Source organism: Macaca thibetana, chromosome 2 (genome assembly GCF_024542745.1).
Source record: "Macaca thibetana thibetana isolate TM-01 chromosome 2, ASM2454274v1, whole genome shotgun sequence".
Classification (NCBI taxonomy): domain Eukaryota; kingdom Metazoa; phylum Chordata; class Mammalia; order Primates; family Cercopithecidae; genus Macaca; species Macaca thibetana.
This window is the reverse complement of record NC_065579.1, coordinates 91,326,334-91,351,830: the sequence shown is the minus strand read 5'-3', so window position 1 is coordinate 91,351,830 and position 25,497 is coordinate 91,326,334. Positions and strand designations below refer to the sequence as shown.

Genomic DNA, 25,497 nt, shown 5'->3' with positions numbered 1-25,497 from the left:
AAAATGTAAAACAAGGCCATTCTTCACACTAAACCTTATTTTGGAAAATACAGGTAGATTTCATAAAAGTATTTGTGCTAACATGTAATGGATTTATAAATGGTTTGTTTTTTGTTGTTTGTTTGTTTGTTCTGAGATAAAGTCTTGCTCTGTCGGCCAGGCTGGAGTGCAATGGCACCATCTTCAACCTCCACCTCCCAGGTTCAAGCAATTCTCCTGCCTCAGCCTCCAGGATAGCTGGGATTACAGGCGTATGCCACCATGCCTGGCTAATTTTTGTATTTTTAGTAGAGACAGCGTTCACCATGTTGGCCAGGCTGCTCTCAAACTCCTGACCTCAGGTAATCCGCCTGCCTCGGCCTCCCAAAGTGCTGGGATTACAGGCATGAGCCACCATGCCCGGCCTATAATTAGTATTATTATTTTTGAAACAGAGTCTCGTTCTGTCACCCAGGCTGGAGTGTAGTGGCGTGATCTTGGCTCACTGCAACCCCCACCTCCTGGGGTTCAAGCGATTCTCCTGCCTCAGCTTCCTGAGTAGCTGGGACTACAGGCACACGCCACCATATCCAGCTAATTTTTGTATTTTTAGTAGAGATGGGGTTTTGCCATGTTGGCCAGGCTGTTCTCAAACCCTTGGCACTCAAGTGATCCACCTGCCTTGGCCTCCCAAAGTACTGGGATTACAGGCATGAGCCACTGCACCCAGTCTATAATTGTTATTTTAAAAACGAATTAAACAAATATTGTTAAAATTTTTACTTTTAGCCAGGCGCGGTGCCTCATGCCTGTGATCCCAGCACTTTAGGAGGCCGAGGCATGCAGATCACGAGGCCAGGAGTTCGAAACCATCCTGGCTAACACAGTGAAACCTATCTCTACTAAAAATACAAAAAAATTACCTGGGCATGGTGGTACATGCCTTTAGTCCCGGCTACTCCGCAGGCTGAGGCAGGAGAATTGCTTGAACCCGGGAGGCGGAGGTTGCAGTGAGCTGAGATCACGTCACTGCACTCCAGCCTCGGCGACAGAGTGAGACTCTGTCTCCAAAAAAAAAAAAAAAAAAAAAAATTTTTTTTACTTTTAATTATTAATACAGTAAATATCAATACATATAACCCAAATAAATAAAGCTCTTTGGAATCCCCAATAAATTTTAAGAGTGTTAAGAGGTCCCTGAGATCAAAAGGTTTGCAAGCTACTAGTCTAGAGCTTACATAAATGAAAATAAAATACTACCACCCAGTGGCATAAATTAGATAGTGCAATGCTTATCTATAAATTAGGGCCTTTGCAGAAATTAAATAAATATTACATTTGCAAGGGAAATCTAAATTTTAAGCCATACTACAAAATATGTAATGAGATTCATTCTATAAACTGACTATGCTTTGACCTTCAAAAAATTTACCAATTTATCCAAATTTTCTTTTTCGTTTTTTTTTTTTTTTTTTTTTTTTTTGAGACAGTTTCGTTCTTGTCGCCCAGGCTGGAGTGCAACGGTGGGATCTCGGCTCACTGCAACCTCTTCCTCCCAGGTTCAAGTGATTCTCCTGCCTCAGCCTCCAGAGTAAGCTGGGATTACAGGTACATGCCACCACACCCGGCTAATTTTTATATTTTTAGTAGAGACGGGGTTCACCATGTTGGCCAGGCTGGTGAACTCCTGACCTCCAGGCCTCAGCGTCCCAAAGTGCAGGGATTTCAGGCGTAAGCCACCACGCCCAGCCCCAGATTTTCATGTACATTTTACATACATATTTATCTATCAAATACCTTGAAAACATCAGGCAAATGTTGAAAAATATTAGGCTAAAGCTAAGTACATTGATTAAATTAGAAATATAATCTTGCACCAAAGAAATGTGTTTTTAAATTATTGATAGTTTCAAGTAATAGTGACATTGTTGGAGACATAAATAATTGCATTTTAAAAGCCATTTAAAATAAATTTTTCCAGCAGTTATTCATTTAGTGACAAAATACGTACATATTACTTATCTAACATGGCATACTTAAAATCTACTTTAATTCATACTTTTTTTTTTTGCCTGAGAAACATGGAATTTTCTTTGTAAAGCTTATTCTAAGTACCCATGATAAGAAAAAAAAATAGCCCTTACCCCAGTCCTGTTCATACAAGGCTTGGGAAAGGCACCATGATTCACTTATTGGCATGTGTGGATGCACAAAAATAAGATGTTTTGTGAGACTTAAGACTCCAAGAAAACTTTGTTACATAAATTATCAGCAACTAACAAAGCGGTTAAATACATATGTGATTTTGGTTTGTTATATAAAAATGCATAAATCTTACACACATAAATACATAAAACTATGTTAAAGGATCCTTCAAACATCAAATAAATATGTTCTAATGAATTGCTTTTGGTATATCAGACCTCTACTATAAAAATGAATATATGAATAAAAAAACATATTTCCTGCACAAACACAACATGACAATAAAAAAGCAAAGAATGTTATGAGTTAGTCCAAGTCTTTAAATCCACTAATCATATAAAACACATAACTTCAGCAAAGACAAGGTACATGAAAAGGAAATGGAGTTTACAAAAGTTACTATACTCTAGAAACTTTCCTAATCTAAGCAAAATATTTTATTCATTTTGCATAATTGTAGGAAAAAACATTTTAACGGGGGGAGGATTAACGTTATAGCCTGGGTTAATTTTTTTTTAATGGCTATATATATTTAAATCACTTAAAAGTGGCTAACGAAAAAGACTAAAAGTCTGTGGTTAAGAATTTATCCGGAGATAAAATTCAAAGATCTAATAAGCTATATGTCAAAATTGTCACAATAGTATTTGTAACAAAACTATAAAATAATCTAGATGATAAACAGTAAGGATATGATAACCAAGTAAATGATGTACATGCACTTTGACACAGCCATTAAAACATGTTAGTACTTCAGCAACACGTAAAAGTGTCAATAACAATGCTAAATGGGGGAGAAGAACATACAAAATTGAATGTACAGTATTATTACAATAATATAAAAATAAAAATTAGAGAAAACACTACATGGAAATTTACTAAAACAACAGTGATGTCATTTTCTCTATTTTCCAATTTTTTGGTAATATACTGCATTAATAATTAGCTACCCCTATCTCCTATCCTGATACACACACACATGCACACACACACATGCACACACACACACACAGAACAGCCAAGAACTAGTGTGAACTTTAGTAGCATTAACATTCTACACTGGTGCTACACTGAGGATATAATTTCCTGGAGAGTTAAAATACAGCATCAGGCACTTAAGCTAAATCACCAAACTTTTCCAAGTTTAAAATCTGGTTAATAGAAGATGTGACCATCTGTTCATAAGTAACAACAAGAAAGAAACACTATCAACAATTGTAGAAGCGCTTATAACCAATAAACTTATTTTCTGTTTCCTTTATACACTAAAATACATATCTTTAACAAAACAAAAATGCTATGCTATCATACTTCAAAAAATATGCCTAACATTTCCACTAGAGAGGAGACTATTTAAGAACTGCAGGTTGATACACCATCCTGAAATCAGTATACCACCGTATTCACAGTCTCAGTATTTTATAATAGAATTATTCTTTTTATGCCAGCATGCAAAAACAGAAAAAGAAAATAAAGAATCATTCTGTTTAAAATCAAAGACATTCAGATTTCCTCTGTCCTCCAACATATGAAAGGCACCACAATACATCTAGAAAAAAATATGAGGAGCAGCTTAAGAGATTGTTTCCCAAGAAAAGTAGTGGGGAACGTTCTTGAGCTGATTTTGACATCCAGAATAAGTGAGCCAAAGGAATCAGTGATTTGTTTACTAATATCCACATCAAGAATTACTAGCAGTATCAGAATTAAATTTCTTCACAGTTGAAAATGCACTTGGAGAGTTTGTTTTCTAGATAACAGTTTTATGTAGCTATATCTACTTCTAAAATCCTAACAGTAAGCTGTAATGATATTAATGTTTCCTTCACATGACCAGTTCTTATGTGTTTAACCTTTGAATTTTAAATCTAACAAAGAAAACAAATATTTAATAGAGCAACTGAATTTTCCAATAGCCAGACTATTTATAGAAATCCTACTTCCTTTACACTGAATTTTTTTTTTATTATACTTTAAGTTCTAGGGTACATGTGCACAATGTGCAGGTTTGTTACATATGTATACTTGTGCCATGTTGGTGTGCTGCACCCATCAACTCGTCAGCACCCATCAACTCGTCATTTACATCAGGTATAACTCCCAATGCACTGACCTTTTCTTATGCTTAGTGCTTAATTGGAAGTTTTCTTTCAATTGGCATACACACTTTACATTTGAACTAAGAACCACTTCCTACTTGAACAGTTCTGTTTAGACTCAATTAAGACTATTAAATGAAATACAGTTTGTGTGCCTAAAAGTAGCTTTCATTATAGATGTAAAAGGCATTATCTTCAATGTAGAGCCAGTTTGTTACAACTTTGTATCATAGCCCTCATTTATTATGACTACAAATATAATTTTTACGAAATCTATAAAAGCACTTACAACTTTGTTATCTAAAGACTTTCCAAAATAAATATATCCATTAATAATTTAAATCTGGCAGGGCGCAGTAGCTCACGCCTGTCATCCCAGCACTTTGAAAGGCCAAGGAGGGTAGATTACCTGAGGTTGGGAGTTCGAGACCAGCCTGGCCAACATAGTGAAACCCCGTCTCTTCTAAAAGTACAAAAATTAGCCAGCAGTGGTGGCACACATCTGTAATCCCGGCTACTCAGGAGACTGAGGCACGAGAATCACTTGAACCCAGGAGGTGGAGATTGCAGTGAGTCAAAATTGTGCCCAAAAAAAAGTAATAATAATAGTAATTTAAATCTTAATTCTTTTAGTATTTATTTTTTATTTTTGACAGTATTAATAGAAAAAATTTTAAACCTTTAGGCTATCAAATATTTATAAAAATATGGTTTATGAAAATCACACTTAAAGACAAAATATATATGTTTTGGAGAAGCAAGCAAGGGAAGGAAAGCTGTACAACTAAAGGTTTAACTGGAACATATACAGGGAAAATTTTATCCTGCATGTGAACGAACTATATATTTTGTCTACCTTTTCACCATTTACCCTTTCAACCTGATATTTATTCATCAGTTTCTATCTCCTCATTAAGTGCACCCAATTTCAAAAGAAATTTAATCCCCTTACCAACATTTTCTCTTTACTGGCTATAATAGTCAACAAAAAGCAGTTCTAAAAATGGAAAGGCTTGATATGAGAAGCTGAGGCTATGCATTAGATTTTCTGTTCACTGAAAGCAAAGCTGTTGAACCAATGTCTTACAACACTCAAACTGGTTCTAGAAAGTCTTCAAAGATTATATTCTGAAAGATGCCATCTACTCTCTCTAAACGGAAGTTTTCTCAGGTTTGATGAGAACAAATTCATTAAATTCCCCAGTCACTTTATCCATAAAATAACTGCAAGAAGATGGGGAGATATTTATGAAATAGTCAACTATTTCTCTGTGTAGAGACCCAGTCCCCTTCTTAACACCTTAAAATCTGGTTTGTAAAATCATTTCTCAAAACTGCATCCTCCAAATCGTATCCTTACCAAATTCAAAGACCTTTTCAAAGTCTTCATCTTACCTTCTCCACTTCTTGAAACACATCTTATATTCCCCCAAAAACCTAACTATCCACAATTTCTATGACTTCATGAGGTACCTTTTTTTTTTTCTCATTTATGTCTCATTGCCAAACTCAAGACCTCTATATGGTTAAGAGCACAGACCTGAGTCACAATGCCTGGATTAAATCTTGAGTATATACTTACCCTCTGTGCATAAATGTGGGTAAATTACTTAACTTCTACATTCTTAGGTTTGCTTATTTGTAAAATGAAGATAACAGTATTATTTCACACACTTGTGAGGATGCAACACAAGTAAATACAAGCAAAGCCCTTAAAGCAGAGCATTACAAAGTAAGTAATGGCTAGCAGCAGTATTAACAATAGTAGCAGCAGTAGTAGTAGCAGCAACAAGTGCTAAATAAGTGTCAGTAGAAGCAGCTGCTGCTGTTACTACCACGACTATTACTACTACTGTAAAACTTAACCTTTTGTAGAAATCAGCCTCTCCTAGAGATTTAACCACAGGTTTCAATCCTAGGCTGACGACTCCTGAAAGATGTTCCAGTTTCCTATTTCCAAATTCCTGCAACTCAATTCCATTTGAAAAGTTCATGACTGGCTCAAATTCAATGTATCTAAACAAACCCATCATTTCACTCCAATTCTCAACTTCCCCATTTAGATTTCCTATTCTAATTCCACACTACTATTCATTAAGTGTCCTAACCTTAAAACTTTGGAGTCGACTTAGAGTCCTTACTTTTCTTCTGCCTCCCTGAGTTGATTAGATACCAAATTCTACAGATTCTTTCTTCTCCTTCCCAGAACCACCATCCTAGCAAGGTGACCAAAGCTCACAGTCCCTCAAATCTGGATTTCTGTCTTTGCTTCTAAGTTTGACTTCCTATTTCATTTATTTTCTATGTAAAACCCTAGCTCCCATCACACTATGCCTTCCTATTACTGGCTTCCTGTTACTTTGTATATCAAAGTCTAAACTCAGCTACGTACCTTTTAAGATTTCAATAGTCAGTTCCTTTACAATCCAACTGCATTTCCCACTTCAGCAAGAATGGTTTTCAGCTGATTCACACACCCACTATGATCACTGTGCCTGTTCATGGCATTGTAGCATCTGAAATGTGTGCTGCCCACACCTCTCTTGTTAGGCCCATTCTATTCATTATTTGAGGTCCAATTCAAAATTCACATCTTCCCTGATATGAAGGCACAGTTCATCCTGCCCTCCCCCTTTCAAACATCCCTCCTTTCCTAGCTTTAGTCAGTTTTGTACCTTGTTGAATACTATGCTGGGTTCTATACTTTATAGCCCAGCATTTATTGTGTCAAAACATGCTATTAACACTAAAGTGCTCATTATTCTCTTTAAAAGCAGACTATAACTTATACTTTTTGTTTACCCTAAAGCAATTATAAGGTAACAATTATTTAATAAATACCATGCTGTACCTTACTGGGAAGTTCTAAAATTTTAAATGTGGATTTTGATACTCTGTCAGCAAACATTTTCTGTACGGGGCCAGATGGTAAATATTTTAGGTTTTGTAGATCACATCTGATCTCTGTCATATATTTTTCTTTTCTTCAACTATTCAAAAATTTAAAAATCATCCTTAGCCTAAGGGCCGTACATAAACAGGCAGTGGGCTGGATCTGGCCCACAGGCCACAGTTTGCCAACCTCTGCCTCCCCTAATAAGCAGATGGGTGTCTTATTAGGAGCCTCTACAGTTAAGAATTTTTATCAATATTTAACTCATTTTTTAAAAAATATTGGTCAAGCACTTTAAATAACTTTAGAGTTCCAACATAAAACAAGTAACCCTCAAGTTCTTACCAGCTCTTTCGGACTTTTCTTTCTGTTCCCGTAATTCCTCTCCCTGGGTAGTCATCTGTTTGATGCGACTACGGAGTTGAGCAATTTCTTCTTCTTTCATTTCCAGGGTTTCATGCATCTGGCGTTTTGTCTCTGCGATTACCATTCCCTGAATAGAAGTGAAGACTCTAAAACATTTGCATAACAAAACTGCATCAACAGCACAGATAAAACTTAATTTAAAAGGCAGAAAAAGGCCGAGCATGGTGCCTCATGTCTGTAATCCCAGCACTTTGGGAGGCCAAGCAGGGTGGATGGCCTGAGGTCAGGAGTTCGATACCAGCCTGGCCAACATGGCGAAACCCTGTCTCTACTAAAAATACAAAAATTAGCCAGGCGTGGTGGCACATGCCTGTAATTCCAGCTACTCAGAAGGCTGAGGCAGGAGAATTGCTTGAACCCAGGGGGCGGAGGCTGAAGAGCTGAGATCATGCCATTGCACTCCAGCCTGGGTGACAGAGCGAAACTCCATCTCAAAAAAATTAAAAATTAAAAAATTAAAAATAAAAGGCAGAAAAAAATGATATTTCTTGCTAAGTACAGCGTAACAATTATTTCAGTACTTCACAAACTGAGATCTGTTTTCTGCTCTAATCCTATTACCTAGCATAACAGGGTATTTTTTACATTAAAAAATTTTAATAGTTTAACCCTTAATGCATTAAACCATTACTACTTAAAATATTTAATTTATAACCTTTCTACAAATGTGCTATCTGTCTTTGTAAACAGTTTATAATGAACAAAATATAGTCTTCTGAACTTGGCTTGATGCTACAATAAACTACAAGTATTGATCTGTGCTATAACATGGGGATAACCCCAGAGACTGAGAATGGAAGGTGCCTGCTGCCACACTGGATAAAGCAAAATCCCAGGGCACATCTACGTGGTTTTTCTCTTTCTTCCTGTGACTGTCTCTGGTACCACCACTACTCCTTACTTTGCTCAGTAAGGCATCCCCATTCCTCCAACTTGCTAGTTACTTCTGTTCCCTCTTTCTAGATAATCTACACTAGAAATGGAGCTCAGCAGCGGAAAAAGATAACCAAATTGTATGAAGTAAAAAAGTCATTTAGGACTAACAAAAAATGAGGTGGTTCACTTGTCTGTTGAAAAAATGTTCAGACTTTGTGACAACTATTTCATGGTCTTAAGATTAGCACCCTCTCCACAGGGTTTGCCAACCCTTACTTTAGAGTATGACTCTTCCAGATGGCTAATATTAATGGAGAGATAGAAAGATAACAACCAGGTAAGTAAGACACTGTTATATGAAATCTCAAAACAAAATCATGGGACTTCAGTTTCTTCAAAAACCAAAATATAGTGGAAAGAGAAGGAGAGAAAATAATCGAACCTCTAAATTAAAAGAAATCTTGAGAGTCATACCAACCAATTGCAATGAAAAAACTTTATAAGGACCCTGATTCATAAAAGAGCAAAAAATATATGAGAGACTAGAGAAAATCTGAAACTGACTAGATAGCAGGTCATATTAAAAAATTATTAAATTTTTAGATGTGATCATGATAATGTGGTTGTATTATTGTAAAAATAACATCTTTTATTTTAAAGATATACTAAAATACTTTTGGAAAAAAAATGATAAAATTTCTTGGATTTGCTTTAAAACAATCCTGGGATGAGTACGACAATGAGAGTTGAGAAGGTACAGATGAAACAAGATTAGTCATGAGATGTTAACTGTTGAAGATGGGTGGTGGGTTCACAGAAATTCATTTTAGCAGCTTTTCTTTTGTAAATGTTTTAAGTTCTTAGTAATAAAAAAAAAAAAAAATTTAAATAGGCCCTCAAGAAGTTTATAATCTAGCAAAGCAATATTATCAAAAGGATGAAAAAGACTGCCAATACATTTTAACAGCAGGACAGTTCTGACATGTTCTTAATTACATGACCACTTAAAATACTGTAGTGATAACCCGGCATATTAAAGAAACTGGTGGATGGTATGGAACAAACTGGGAGCTGCTTAGAAAAAGGACCCAAGAACTTGGGATTGAAAGACTTAGGTCAAAACTGTTAACCCATGAATTTTCTGGCTGTCTTTGCTGCATAGCTATAGCTGCTGCTCCAACTCCAAACTACCAAAGGTAAGACTCATTCCTTCCTCAATCCTCCAATCTCACCTACACATTCTAAGATTTATTTGTAGAAATTGTTATTTATGCTAATATATACATTATCACTTACTTACTTTTTGTTTTTTTAAGAGACAGGGTCTCACCCTGTCACCCAGGCTGCAGTACAGTAGTGTGATCATAGCTCACTGCAGCCTCTTACTCCTGGGTTCAAGCAATCCTCCTGCCTCAGCCTCCCGAGTAGCTGGGACCACAGGCATATACCAACATACCCAGCTAATCTGTTACTTTTTGTAGAGAGGGGGTCTTGCTTTACTGCCCAGGTTGATCTTGAACTTCTGGTTTCAAGCAATCCTCCTGCCTCAGTCTCCCAAAGTACTGAGATTAAAGGGATGAGACACTGTGCCCAGCCCCTTATTTATTTTTTAGGCAACTTATCTGAGAGATTAATCTGTTTCCATATTATTTGAAAGAACATACTGATATTATTCACATTTAGAATGCCTTAACTATAAATAATTTAACTTTTCTCTGTAAAGTAGTTATGCACTATAAATATAAACTTACTTTGCAACAGTTATTCTAGTCTACAAATCAAAATGCTGACTGGGATCAACAAATCAGAGAATCAGTTTCACACGATACAAAACTAATGCTAGTAGTTACATAAATCTAGGAATTAAAAAGATTTTTCATGGAAAAAGCTGCAATAATTTTGGAAAACAGAAACAAGCATGAATGTTTCCAACTGCTTCCAAAAGTAAATGTTGGGACCTCTTGACAAATTTTAGTATCATAGGTTTTGTTGTTTTACCTTATCTTGTTCAAGCTGTTCAATTAAGTTCTTTGCATCACGTAACTGAGTGATAAGTTTAGTCTTCTCAGCCATATGAAGGTCCTAAAAAAAATTTTGAAATTCATTTCCATCTCTAATAAAGCTTCTTCTCATTTGAGAACTCTAAACATTTATCAAATTTATATACATGTTACAGTGTAGAAGGAGAAAAGTACACAGGAAGTCTCCAGGTATAGTAAGTGTTATGCAGGCCAGGGCAAACAAGAATGTCCTTTCCATCCACTCTCCTTTCCCGGAGGTACAAGCCATGCTGTGGAGCCTGTGGATCTAACTTTACAGGATTAAATTAGAACAAAACTCATCTGCTCTTTTACCTTTATCTTTTCTAGTTCTTGAAGTCTTTCATCCAGTTGTTCTTGCAGAGCTTCTTTTTCACTAGTTAATAGTGTACATTGTTCCTTATGTGACTGAATTGTTTCCTTACAACGCTTAAGTAGGTTCTCTTGACGCTTAACTCTTTGCTGGAGTGTTTCCAGTGTTTTAGCAGAAGTTCCATCTTCCACTAACAATAAAGCAGCATAAGGAGGGGCCATCAGTAAGGAATATGAAACCGCCTTTGGAAAACTAAGACTGAGACAGTGAAAGAGATCTAACCTAACTGACTCCATCTTGGTTCTAACCTTTAAGCTGTCATCGTTCGTTCCTGGGTGTAGGCCGAACTAACTTTGGGAGAACTTATAGTTTAAAACAAAGACAATAAAAGCCATTTCCCAAACAAACCTCCTTCTTGCCTGGGGACTAGACTGCCTTTGTAGGACTAACAAATTAGCCAAAAGATTAGAAATTATCGTTTAGGAGTCATGCAGCTGAAGGCCACAAGATTCTGACCACCACTAAACGGCTCCTAATATCACTGCTTGAGATATTTTGCAGACCCTGCACTTGATGGATCAGCTGGCAACACCCAGATCGATAAATTGGCTCATATGATCTTGTGGCTCTCACCCAGGAAGTGACTCAGCATAAGAAGACAGCTTTGACTACCTATGATATCATCTCTGACCTGACCAATCAGCACTCCTGGCTCACTGGCTTCCCCACATCTACTAAATTGTCCTTAAAAACTCGGATCCGCAAATGCTTGGCGAGACTAATTTGAGTAAAATAAAACTCCGGTCACGTGCAGTCGGCTCTGTGTGAATTACTCTTTCTCTACTGCAATTCCCCTGTCTTGATAAATCAGCTCTGTCTAGGCAGTGGGCAAGGTGAACCCATTGGGCAGTTACAAATATAAGGGTGCTCCAGTAACAGTCTGTTAGTACACAGGAGTGTATTCCTTTTTTTTTTTTTTTTTTGAGACGGAGCCTTGCTCTGCCACCCAGGCTGGAGTGCGGTGGCGTGATCTCGGCTCACTGCAACCTCCATCTCCCTGGTTCAAGCAATTCCCCTGCCTCAGCCTCCCAAGTAGCTGGGATTACAGGTGCATGCCACCACGACCGGCTAATTTTTTTTATTTTTAGTAGAGATAGGGTTTCACCATGTGGGCCAGACTAGTCTCGAACTCCTGACCTCAGGCAATCCGCCTGCCTCAGCCTTCCAAAGTGCTGGGATTACAGCCGAGAGCCACCATGCCCAGCCAGGAGTGTATTCTTACACCAACGTTCTGCTATACTCTTAGTCAGAGGAAGAAGGGACAACCCTAGTCAGCTAATAAACTGGCACCCTTCCAAAACTCTACTTAGTATTAGTTGTTTAATCTTTATCTGAAGAAGCTTAGTAGTGAATTCACCTCTTTGTGGTTCAACCCCATTCAGAATGGCACAGTAGTTAACTAACATTAACTGAATCCACCCTCCTTAAAATGACAGTTTGATAATCATCTTTTGTTATTCAAAATTATGTGTCTTAGCTCACCTCCCAAAAGGATTAATAAAGTACAGTGTTCTTTCCAACCACATTCTAATATCTTTCTGAGAGAAGTTCTGGTAAGTGCAGCTTTCTCCATCACTTTACATTTATGAGTCTGAAGTTTCCACATGTTTGGGGAATTTCGGGAACGACCCCCCACCCCACCACCCCACCACAGGCTGGCTGCTCAGACAGTTAACTGCTCAACTACTTACTCCAAGTTTAGCCTAAGTCCCTTTGAAAGAAAAAGCTAGGAAATAAAAGATGGGAATTTTATTGCGTATATACCTCCAAGCCTCAAAGCAAAGAAGACTATAACTGAATTTTAAGACAAAATATAGCTATTTCTTCTTTTTCCAGTTAAAAAGCAATTAATAGGAAATACGACAAATACAAATACCTAAGAATATAGAAATATTTAAGCAATATTATTTAAAAACGAAAATATCCAAACAATTACACATAGCACATTTATTAGCATGTAAGCAGAACTGACCTGTTCATATGACCTCTAGCTACTGCTATTAATAAAACAGTGTAGCATAATAAATGAATTTCAGTTACAATGAAAATGTGGTGTTACTCACAGACTATGACATTTTTGCATATTAAAACAATTATTTTGGTTGGGCACAGTGACTCGCGCCTGTAATCCCAATATTTTGGGAGGCGGAGGCAGGCAGATTACTTGAGATTAGGAGTTTGAGACCAGCCTGGCCAACATGGTGAAAGCCCGTCTCTACTGAAAATACAAAAATTAGCCAGGCGTGGTGGTGCACACTTGTAATCTCAGCTACTCAGGAGGATGACGCAGGAGAATCACTTGAACCCAGGAGACAGAGGTTGCAGTGAGCCGAGATCATGCCACTGCACTCCAGCCTAGGCAACAGAGTGAGACACCACCTCAAATAAACAAACAAACAAAAAAAAACCCACTTATTTTCTCCTAAATAACAAAGAACCAAAAAAAAACAAAACAAAAAACAAACCCTTGCATCTTCCTGAAACTATTAGGACCACGGACATTTCTACCTCAGCCCACATCTATCAGTTCACATCCTGGAATCTCTCAAAATCCTCCTCTAGGTTTTCTTGGGGTTTCGTTTTCATTTTTTTTTCTTGTGGAGAAGGGTTTTCTCTATGTTGCCCAGGCTGGTCTCAAACTCCTGAACTCAAGCGATCCTCCCACACTAGCCTCCCAAAGTGTTGGGAATACAGGTGTGAGCCAAGGAGCCCGGCCCTCCTCTAGTTTTTAAATTAACCTTTTGACAAAATGAAGCTTACCTACTGGCTCTACATCACTCTCTGGATTCTCTTCTTTAGTCAAGAATTCAGCCTGTGGTTCCAGCTGAGGAAGTGGTTTCAGTACATCAACATTCATCGGGCCATTTCGTAATCGTTGTTTCAGCAGAGAAACCTAATATAAATGTGCTTCATTAGAAAAAAGCCAAAAAAAAAACTATGGGAGTAGTACAATTGTCCCTTGGTATCTGTGGGGGATTGGTTCCAGGATTCCCTGTCAATACCAAAATTTGCAGGAGCTCAAGTCCATTATATAAAATGGTGTAGTATTTGCATACAGCCTACACACATCCTCCAGTATACTTTAAATCATCCCTAGATTACATAAACTACCTAAATAATGAAAATGCTATGCAAATAGTTGTTATACTATATATATTTTAGAAAATAATGACAAGAAAAAAAGTCTACATGTTCACTACACATGGCTTTTTCCCCCTAAATATTTCTATCCAGTTGGTTGAATCCACACATACAAAACACATCAATGTAGATGGCTTATTGTACTTTCTTTAAAACAGAGAGAGGATGGATTAAATGATACTCTTCTTACTAAAGTGGGGGAAAATAAAACAAGTTTACTCCCAATACAGTCGGTTTTTGTATTTGCTATTATTATTATGCAGTTAGTCAAAAGATACAATAAATAAAAAAATATCCTTAACATTAACTGAGGAGCTAGGAGTGGTGGCTCATGCCTATAATCCCAACACTTTGTGCAGCCAAGGCGGAAGGATCACTTGAGCCCAGGAGTTTGAGACCAGCCTGGGCAACAGAGTGAGACCCCATCTCTACAAAAAATTTTAAAAATTAGCTGGGCACGGTGGCATATGCCTGTAGTCCCAGCTACTCTGGAGGCAGAGGTTGGAGGATTGCTTGAGTCCAGGAATTTGAGATTGCAGTAAGCTATGATCATGCCACTGCACTGCAGCCGGGGTAAAAGAGCAAGACCCTGTCTCAAAAAAAAAAAATTAAAAATAAAAAAATTGAGGAAAGCAAAAAGTTTTAAAAATAGGTCTTAAAAAAGAAAAAACTTTTGGAACCTTGCAGATATCCAAATCAAACCACCTCTATTTTTCCTTATCCAAAAAATTCCATACTTTTTCTTTTATTCTTTTACCTGAGTTTGGAGAACACTGATATATTGATCTTTCTCCTCTAAAGATGCATCAAACTCCTCTTGGAGATGTTTCTTTGCCTGCTGGTCCATTTGGAGCTCCTAAAACAAAACGATTTACAGGCAATTTTCAGTATAAAACAAAAAATATAAACTTAAAGTTTTCAAAATTTAAAAACATGTTGAATACAGATTTACATTTCCCTTAAGGCATCAGCGACAATAATTAGAGAATAATCAGCATGTAAAACATTAACGTTATTTAAAACATTTGCATCAACAAATAATTTTGTTCCTTAAAGAATGTGAAGATCCAAGAAGAAAAATGTACACTTTCTGGAGCTGTAATGATGGCTGCATTGATAATAATGTGGAGAAAATAAATAATCACTTAAGATAGGCCAGGTGCGGTGGCTCATACCTGTAATCCCACACTTTGGGAGGCCGAGGAGGGTGGATCACTTGGAGGAGGTCAGGAGTTCGAGACCAGCCTGGCCAACATGGTGAAACCCCATCTCTACTAAATATGCAAAAATGAGCTGGGTGTGGTGGCAGGCATCTGTGGTCCCAGCTACTCGGGAAGCTGAGGCAGGAGAATCACTTGGGGGCAGAGGTTGCAGTGAATTGAGGCTTGCCACTGCACTCCAGCCTGGGTGACAGAACAAGGCTCGGTCTCCCAAAAAAAAAAAAAAATTACTGAAGATAAAAGTAAAACTTTGAGACTCTTACTACTTGTGTTATATTATATGCATTTGATCTGAAACCAAATTATTATATGCCAAACAGCCAGTAGAGTCTTCCTCCTCCAATATATGAAAGTATCTGATAGTCGAAACCAAATGCTTTCTCATCTGTAAAATGAAATTTCTAGTCCCTGCAATTAGTTAAAATGCTGCTTTCTTTAGGTCATTAACAAGCCTTCCTAACCAAATCCACTTATTTTTATCTCTCTGCAATACCAGCCACCAGTAATTACCCTTTCATTTTAGGTATAGTCACATACCACGTAACAACATTCTGGAAAATGACAGACCACATATACGACGGTGCTTTCATAATATTATAATAACGTATTTTTACTGTGCTTTTTCTATGTTTAGATAGACTTGGATATACAAATACCATTATGTTACAACTGTCTACAGAATTCAGTACAGTAACATGCTGTACAGGCTTATAGCTTAGGAACAATAAACAATACAATATTGCCTAGGTATATAGTAGGTTATACCATCTAAGTTTTTGAAAGAACACTCTGTGGTATTCGCACAATGACAAAATCACCTATGGAAGCTTTTCTTGGCTATATCTGCTGACCATGGCTTTAGGGCTCTTGGCTACATTCCTGTCAATTACAGTTTCCTCTTTGTCCTTCACTGATTCCTTCCAGCCCTCTGGATTCAATCTTGTGTCTTCTATGTTTCTCCCTTAGAATGCTAGAGGTTAGCATATGGAAATATCAAACACTCCTTTATCATTCTGGGATTCCTATACTTCACTAGTTCCCTAAACTCAAAATATTCAAAGTCACATTTTACTTATCTTTGTTAATCCCTGCATATAATCAATATTTTTTATTACTTTTTCTAGAATTAGATCCTATCTTTTACCATAACTATAACCACAGTTCAGGTGTCTAAAACTTTAGATCAGGGTTGTCCAATCTTTTAGCTTGCCTAGGCCACACTGGAAGAAAAAGAATTGTCTTGGGCCACACATAAAATACACCAACTATAGCTGATGAGCATTTAAAAAAAAAATCACAAAAAAAAAACCTCACAATGTTTTAAGGAAGTTTACAAATTTGTGCTGGGCAGCATTCAAAGCCGTCCTGGGCTGCATGCAGGCCATGGGTTGCAGGTTGGACAAGCTTGTGATAGTTCATTTCCTTCACTAGCCTTCTAGACAGATTCCTTACCTCAAGTCCTCCTCTAATTTAATCCATCCCTCACACATTTGCTAGAAAACTTTTCCTCAAACAATATTTTTCAAAGACTTATAAGCAACTCCCTCTTCTTACATTGTTTCTAACGTATTAATTCTCAAAACACTGAGAACTGCCCCAGCAAAACACTGAGGCACTATCTGGTACACTTATAAGTGTTCTCTATTCTGCCCAACACCCACATTGCCCCAACATCTCTGAGCATATTTTTTACTTTTCCTCTCACAAATGTCTCCTGACTTGACATTCCCACAGCAGTAGTCTCCAAATGCTGGTCATGTTCTAAATAAAGTTTTCAGAGATCCATAGTGAAATAAGAAACAAAAGCCAATGTGGAGAGATTTTCTTAGATCTAAATTCCTTTCATGTAAGTAGCTGCTACTTTGTCCTGGGAACATGTCCTTCCTAATTGCTTTGGTACTAAAACAACTTTTTTTTTTTTTTTTTGAGATGGAGTCTCGCTGTCACCAGGCTGAAGTGCAGTGGTGTGATCTAGGCTCACTGCCAAACTCCACCTCCCAAGTTCAAGTGATTCTCCTGCCTCAGCCTCCTGAGTAGCTGGGACTACAGGTGCATGCCACCACACCCAGCTAATTTTTGTTATTTTTAGTAGAGACGGGGTTTCACTATGTTGGCCAGGAAGGTCTCAATCTCTTGACCTCGTGATCCACCCGCCTCAGCCTCCCAAAGTGCTGGGATTACAGACATAGGTGTGAGCCACCGTGCCCAGGAGCCACTGTGCCCGGCCACAACTTCTTTAATGAAATAATGCCAATAAAAGAATCTGGGTGAAGAAATTCCTGATGGGTGAAAGAAATTCCTGATGGGTGAAAGAAATTTCTTCTGGGTGAAGAAATTCCTGATGTCTTTATTCCGAAATACAACAGTTAGTGGCCCTATGACATCCCTTCTCCCCCACTTCTGGAAGGAACTGGAAGGTAAAATTCATTTCTTCCAAATAATTTCCTACAACCTACAACCTTCCATGCTCGGCTCTGTTACAGAGCGGTCCTAATAGCCCACCAAAACAAAAAACAAACCAAAAAACACTCCTTGATTTATACTATAGTTTTCAGATTTTGCATGTTTTCATTTCTTCATCTAGACAGAAAGTTCTCCGATACAAGGGAGCATCTTTTAATCACGTCCCCTTCTCCCTCTCCCGGCTACCTATACACTATTTTGTCAATATGTTAGCCCAGTGAGGCTTGGATCAAACTTCCAACATAATGTATTTGTGCTGTGTGAAGCCATTAAGTTGGTGGTAATTAGAAAACTAACACATGTAGGTGGATTAAAAAACAATAACAACAAATTCTTCAATCTGTGATTCTGATAAGTATTAATATTTCCTAATAGAGGAAGACAAAGTAACTGCATAAAATTATGGATTTAGACAGGAAAGTTAAAATAGACCCTTTAGTTCCATATTCCCTTACCTCTGGTCTTTGCCCCCAATATTTCCCCAGCTCCTAAAAAATTTAGGTAGAGTTGCAAATCTAACTGGCAGCATTCAGAGTACTCACAGAGCTCCACCCTCTTTGGAAGGTAAACACAAATGCATTTTACCACAGACAAGCATGACAAGGCATGCTTTTTAGCCAGTGAGCGCTCTCACAGTTTTTCTAAGTCCCTCAACAGCTGCAACTGAGTAGATGAGTAAGGCTGGGGCCCGCTAGCAAAGTCAATTCTTTTTCTTTCCCCATTTGATGTTGCCAAGGAATGCTGGTTCTATAATTTAAATTCGAGAATAGATAGGAGGCCTATCTTTACTAACAGCCAGCAATCACATGGGTGCTTCCTCATCTATGAATAAAGTAGATGTGTTTCCCATTCAGCTGTATTTTCTTGAGTATAGCTCCCTCAGACGAGGGCTCCTAGTGGAGAAGGGCTGAGCATAGGAAGGAAAAAAAACAGGTATTCCTGTATTTCCAGATGTAATAACATTATAAAGAGGTATTCCTGTCTCTTTATTCAATGCATATTTAAATAATGCGAATGTTTTAAAGAGGATTTATCAGGTTTTAGGCATCAAAACCTGATGCCTAATCTCTAATGTACACTCTCTGAATTTTAAACATGCCTGCTCTCCATTACTATGTGTATCTAATCATTAACTGCATAAAACATGGGCATTTAATTTCTCACCAGAAATACAAGATACCTATCATTAACACCCTTCATTTATTCCCAAAATACAAGACAAGTAAAAAAGAAATGTTAAGCAAAAAGATATTAGCTTAACAGAAAAATCTTTTGGGTAGAAATGCCGTATTATTTGCCCCTCTAGCAAAAGCAAAGGGGCTTTTAGCTGCTAAAAGCACTTTCTCTCTATTAATATAAAGCAGGAGAAACAAAAGAGGATACCCTAGCTATCATTCTCTCACTTTCCACAACCCCTTTGTTGCATACGCCTAACCCCCATGCATACTCTTCTGAGTACTAACACATTCCCAGTCCAACTAGAAAACCAGAATCTTGGGCAGACCAGGAGTTAAGGTTTTGTTCCTTCTCTATAACTTCCAAAGTGGGTATACATTTTTCTAAGTTATTAATCCAAAAGAAGTTATACAAATTTTAATTAATAAAGGACATCTGTAATTATTTGTATTACTGACGCCAATGCTTGGTCTTGTCAGTATAACAAAAGTAAATTAGCCTGGTTTTCAAAGTCATGTTTAGAATGTTTTAAAGAATTTATTTGGGAATTGTGGTAAATTATATAATCTTTCTTTCATATCACAAAAATTCAGTGATTTGGCTACATAAAAAATATTGCAAGAGACTAGAAATCAAACATGATAGCAATAAGAATAAAACTTTAGTGATATAATACATGGAATTCCTATATGATTAATTCTGATTGTTAATTCACGTAATAGTCTGTCATTGACAATAACAACAAAGAATATTCTATGGGACAATATGGCTATATTGATGATATCATCCTAATCTATACTCCCTTGTTTTTCTTCTTTGTCTTCTCCCACAAATATACTAGCTTTTCTCAATTACTATTTATAGATTTATTAATTTACCTGACCCTTTTAAGGCTATCTATACTTTTTAAATCTGTATCTTGGACTGATAAATTACACAGTTACAATACCTAAAACATTAAACTTACTTGGATTTGTCCTAAAGCTACCTATTTCAAACTTCTCAAAATAATACTAGTTTCATTAACGAATTAACAGAAAGTAACAAAAACCCATGAAGAACATTCATAACAAAAATAGGTAACCAGACATTCTTCAACAAACAATATAAATGAGTGGAGAGAAAGCACCAACAGCAGTAAAATATGCAATTGTTGGGATCTGTATAGCAGAAAGCAGAGGGAAGCAACAAGGTATCAGATGGACCTGACAGCAGGAGAACCCCAAAAGTCAACAGGTACTCATTACAAAATAATTTGAGACAGCAAGTCAAACCAGGAGTGGTCTTGCCTACTCCGATGGCAAGTGGGTACACATGGCCCACGGGAAGACATTAAGGAATTCAAACAGTCTGCTATGAAAAATTACTCACCCCCTAAAAATTACAATAAACATAATTTATTTTATAAAAAAGACTGATGGTTAGGAAAAACAAAAAGAAGCCTGAAATACTTAACAGAAGAACCCAGTTAACCCTTGGAAGTTGACGCTGACTGTTCATGCAGACAAATGATATTCTGTTGCTAAGACCTTATTTCATTAATTTCGACAACGTATCTTAGAAAAATCATACAAATAAAAACTTTAAGAACAGACCCCCTGGTCTTGGAGGCTGGACTCGTTAGTTATTTGTATAACTAATAAGATGCATATGAAACTACCCTAGGACATACAACAGTTCTGATAAATATGAGATTTAACTACTATTTTCAAAGTACTCATCACTGAAACTTACCTCTCTTAATTCTGCAATTCTCCGAAGTGATTTATCCTGACTCTGACTTAATATACCCTTTAATTGAGAGGGAAAAAAAAACTGGTTAAACAGCTAACTGTATGACATAGTAAATACAAAGCAAGTCAAAAATAATTATTTTTAAAATATTACAACCGTTTATCCAAAAATAACCTGAAGATAGATGACAAGATTAAAATGTTAAAGATGTGACCATATTGAAAAATCTGTTAAAACTTAGATCATGATGTTATAGAACTGTTCTGCATCCTGGCAGTGGCAGTGGTTCAAAATCTATACATTTGTTAAAATGCATGGGCATGTAAACCAAACAAAAAGTCAATTTTACTGTTTGTTCAATTTAAAAAATAAAATTTTTAAAAATTAAATCAAATTCCAACTGCAATTTATTTCACTGAAACCTATAATGTGTGGAACACATCAATTAACAGCCTGTTCTAAAGGTTTTTGTGGCTTAGAAACAAAATAATTGTCTATATTTAAAAATACAAAACCAGCCGGGCACGGGGCTCACGCCTGTAATCCCAGCACTTTGGGAGGCCAAGGCAGGTGGACCACAAGGTCAGGAGATCAAGACTATCCTGGCTAACACGGTGAAACCCCTTCTCTACCAAAAATACAAAAAAAATTAGCCAGGCATGGTGGCAGGTGCCTGTAGTCCCAGCTGCTCGGGAGGCTGAGGCAGGAGAATGGTGTGAACCTGGGCGGGGGAGCTTGCAGTGAGCCAAGATCGTGCCACTGCACTCCAGCCTGAACGAAAGAGTGAGACTCCATTAAAAAAAAAAAAATCCAGAAAACTTCACAAAGAACATCAGATGGCTAAATTAGTAACCATACATTAAAAAAAATCAAGAAGCTGGCCAGGCATGGTGGCTCACACCTACAATCCCAGCACTTTGGGAGGCCGAGGCAGGCAGATCACGAGGTCAGGAGTTTGAGACCAGCCTGGCCAACATAGTGAAACCCCGCCTCTACTCAAAAAAGAAAAAAAATTAGCCGGGCATGGTGGTGCGTGCCTGTAGTCCCAGCTACTCAGGAGGCTGAGGCAGGAGAATTCCTTGAACCCAGGAGGTGGAGGTTGCAGTAAGCCAAGATCGCACCACTGCACTCCAGCTTAGGCGACAAAGCGAGACTTCTCAAATAAAAAAAAAAAATTGAGAAGCATGACTCACCCTTTCCTGGGGTAGGGTAAGGAAGGTACTTTTCTCTAGTAAAGGAAATTAAACTTGGAAAGTTATGGCCTATGGAAACAAAGTAACCATATATCACTGTACAACATAAATACAGAGGTAAAGGAATAGAGTAATCTGAAACTTCACTGGTTTGTGTGGACTAACGAGCAAAACAAGGGGATAGAGATAGGCAAATGGCTTACTTATGACCAAGGGAGTATGACTGGATTGTATTGTGGGGACTTGTAAGTGAATAAAACAAAACCAAAGTTTTTTTCCCAAAAAAACCCATGAACACAGGTTTTGTTTGTTCAGTTTCAAATATAAAATTTTAAATGCAGGAACATGCCATGCTGAGAATGATGAAAAACTGTAGTGCAGTAGTTACAAGCACATGCTCTGCAGTCTAACTGCTAGGAAAAAGATCCTGGCTCTCCTCCCTACCTCTTACAAGCTGTGCAACAATGAACGAGTCACTCTGCCTCAGTTTCTTCACAGGAAAGAGGCTAGAACTAAATATAACAAAATGTGTGGCACACAGTAGGAGCTCAATAAATGTTAGCTAGTACAAGCAGCATAGGTAAGAGTGTTGGCAATACCCACAATTTTAACTTCACTGGCTCTATTGAAAAGATATTTGCCTATTTTAAAAGGTTTCTAGGCATGTACACACGTAGAAAAGAGAGCAAAGCATTCAATTTTATCTTTTTTTTTTTTTTTTTTTTTTTGAGACGGAGTCTTGCTCTGTCACCTAGGCTGGAGTGCAATGGCATGATCTCGGCTTACTGCAACCTCCGCCTCCCAGGCTCAAGCTATTCTCCTGCCTCAGCCTCCTGAGTAGCTGGGATTAAAGGTGCCCGTCACCACACCTGGCTAATTTTTGTATTTTTACTAGAGATGGAGTTTCACCATGTTGGCCAGGCTGGTCTCCTGACCTCAGATGATCCACCCACCTTGGCCTCCCAAAGTGCTGGGAATACAGGCATGAGCCACCACACCCAGCCAAATTTTATCTCTTAACATTATTGAAATTTGGAACTATGAAACCACAATTCTTTACTGTCACTTAGTGTCAGAATTACTTACCTACATCTAAAAATAAAAATCCATAGGCAATTCACAGAAGAAACACAAACAAGATACCAACCAAACTTAAGAATAAGGTAACCTTTTGAGAATGAATTCATGGAATATTAACAGCACAATGGGTTAAGTCAAAATTACCTCCCACTTCAATGGGCTGCATGTTTCAGAAAACATTATCAAAGCCAGGCACAGTGGTGCACACCTTAATACCAGCACTTTGGGTGGCAGAAGAGGGTGGATCACTTGCGGTCAGGAGTTCAAGACCAGCCTGGCCAACATGGTGAAACACCGTCTCTACTAAAAACATAAAAATTAGCCAGGTATGGTGATGGACGCCTGTAATCCCAGCTACTCGGGAGGCTGAGGCAGGAGAATCGCTTGAGCTGAGAGGCAGAGGTTGCAGTGGGCCGAGATCACACCACTGCACTCCAGCCTGGGTGACAGAGCGAGACTCCATCTCAAAGAAAAAAGAAAGAAAACATTATCAAATAAATTAAAAACTCCTTGCAATCATCTTATTTCCTATGTTCTACGGACAACTAGAACATTGAATTAACAATAAATAACTGGTGTTACCACTCTGCATGGAAGGTTAGACATGTCTTTACTACTAAAACAAGAAAGCAACCTATAGACTGAGACACTAGAAAACATGCTTGAGAGAGGCATGCTGTAAATTCTAACTTCTTAAACATTACAGAGATCTGTAACTCAAGGAAGCTCATCCTTAACAGAGGTAAAATCTCTGGGATCTCATTCACTTTCTCTTTATCAAAACCTCCAATAATGTTAAAACAAGTTTAATACTTTGTTCATACGCACAATTATTTAAAAGGAAGGGTTAGAAATACCTTACTATGTAAGATCTTTCTGATTTAAAAATTATGACTTAATAATACAGTCGACAAATGACTTACTTGTAGCTTTTTCTTCTCTCTCTGAAGCATCTGATAAGCTGTAACAAGCTAAAATATAGTCATCAACATTAGTCATTCTTAAATAAATGCAATTATTCTAAAGTCCACTAAAAAATTCTCTTTATGAAAGTCAAAAAATAAATTATAAGAGTTCTTGTAAGATAACCTAATTAGATGCATGACAGTCAAAACTAACATAGGACATACATTTCTAAAAAACAAAATGTAAATTTGACAGACATTAAATCTCCATATGACTTCATCTTAGAGATATACCTCTAAATTTTAGTACCTAATTCACAGGTGGTGATTCAAGCCAGCTTGCCTAAAGGCAGGAGGCTACTCAAACTATAGTCACAGACTAAATCAGCAATAGCATCACCTGCAAGTTTGCTTGAAACAGAAATTCTTGGGCCCCACCCCAATCTAACTGAATAAGATTTGGGAAGGGTGTGGAGAGACAGGAAACTATGTTTTAATGAGCTCACCAGGCGATTTTTCTGCTTTGGACTATAATAGATCATGTAATTGATTTCTAAAAGTTCCTTCTGGTTATAGGGTCTGTGACTATAGCTCTGCAAAAATCTAAGCAAAGAACCTCATAATCAACAGATGAAAACTGGTAATTCAAGTCCTTAAAGAGATATTTAACCATTTAACCTAAATACGGTATTTAAACATTCTAGCACACCCTGATGAAATTATGGATTAACAAATCTTTTCAGCCTATAAGTTATAAAACATTACTCATCTAGGGCCGGGTACAGTGGCTCATGCCTGTAATCCCAACGTTTTGAGAGGCCAAGGTAGAAGGATCACTTGAGCCCAAGAGTTCGAGACCAGCCTGGGCAATTTAGTGAGACCTTGTCTCTATTATAATTTAAAAAAAAAAAAGCGTTACTCATCTGAAGGCTAAGTACATGGCTCCAGTGAATTCTTTGGACCCTACTTTGGAAGTGCTAAAGAGATAAGCTGCAGATTTAAGAGGAAGCATCCCCTATTAGAGCTTTGCCATTTACCTTGGAAGGCTGTTGCGTCCCCCAAATGCCACTAGTGATATCCTGAATCAAAAGACAGGCAGCAATAGGGCCAGGCATGGTGGCTCATACCTGTAATCCCAGCCCTTTGAGAGGCCAGGACAGGAGGACTGCTTGAGCCCAGGAGCTGGAGACCAGCCTGGGCAAAAATGGCAAAATGCCATCTCTACCAAAAATACAAAATAATTAGCCAGGCGTGGTGGTGTGTGCCTGTGGTCCCTGATACTCAGGAGACTGAGGTGGGAGAATCACCTAACCCTGGGAACTCAAGACTGCAAGGTGAGCTGTGATCACGCCACTGCACTCCAGCCTGGGTGAAGGAGTGAGACCTTGTCTCAAAAAAAAAAAAAAAAAAAAGCAGCAATGGAAGGTGAGTCTAGCAACAAATAATATAAAAAACAAAATTCTGCCTAAGACCAGGACTCTCCGCTTACTATTATCATAACACCACACAGAAAAACGGTGGTCACAGCCGGGCGTGGTGGCTCAAGCCCGTAATCCCAGCACTCTTGGAGGCCGAAGTGGGCAGATGACAAGGTCAGGAGTTGGAAACCAGGCTGGCTGACATGGTGAAACCCTCTCTCTACTAAAAACACAAAAATTAGCTGGGCATGGTGGCGCATGCTTGTAGGGTGAGGCA

The 25,497-nt window shown here is 37.8% G+C and overlaps 1 protein-coding gene across 7 annotated transcripts in view; it reads right to left on the bottom strand.

Moving 5' to 3' along the window:
* Positions 1-25,497, bottom strand: part of GOLGA4 (golgin A4) — a 118,974-nt gene that overhangs the window by 55,306 nt on the left and 38,171 nt on the right. For all 7 annotated transcript variants that reach the window (XM_050780268.1, XM_050780269.1, XM_050780270.1 and 4 more), the window contains 7 exons: positions 23,821-23,868; positions 20,625-20,681; positions 14,789-14,887; positions 13,651-13,783; positions 10,833-11,020; positions 10,477-10,560; positions 7,522-7,669 (listed from right to left, as the gene is read on the bottom strand). In XM_050780268.1, the coding sequence (XP_050636225.1) occupies positions 7,522-7,669; positions 10,477-10,560; positions 10,833-11,020; positions 13,651-13,783; positions 14,789-14,887; positions 20,625-20,681; positions 23,821-23,868 (757 nt within the window). The remainder of the gene's footprint in view (positions 1-7,521; positions 7,670-10,476; positions 10,561-10,832; positions 11,021-13,650; positions 13,784-14,788; positions 14,888-20,624; positions 20,682-23,820; positions 23,869-25,497) is intronic.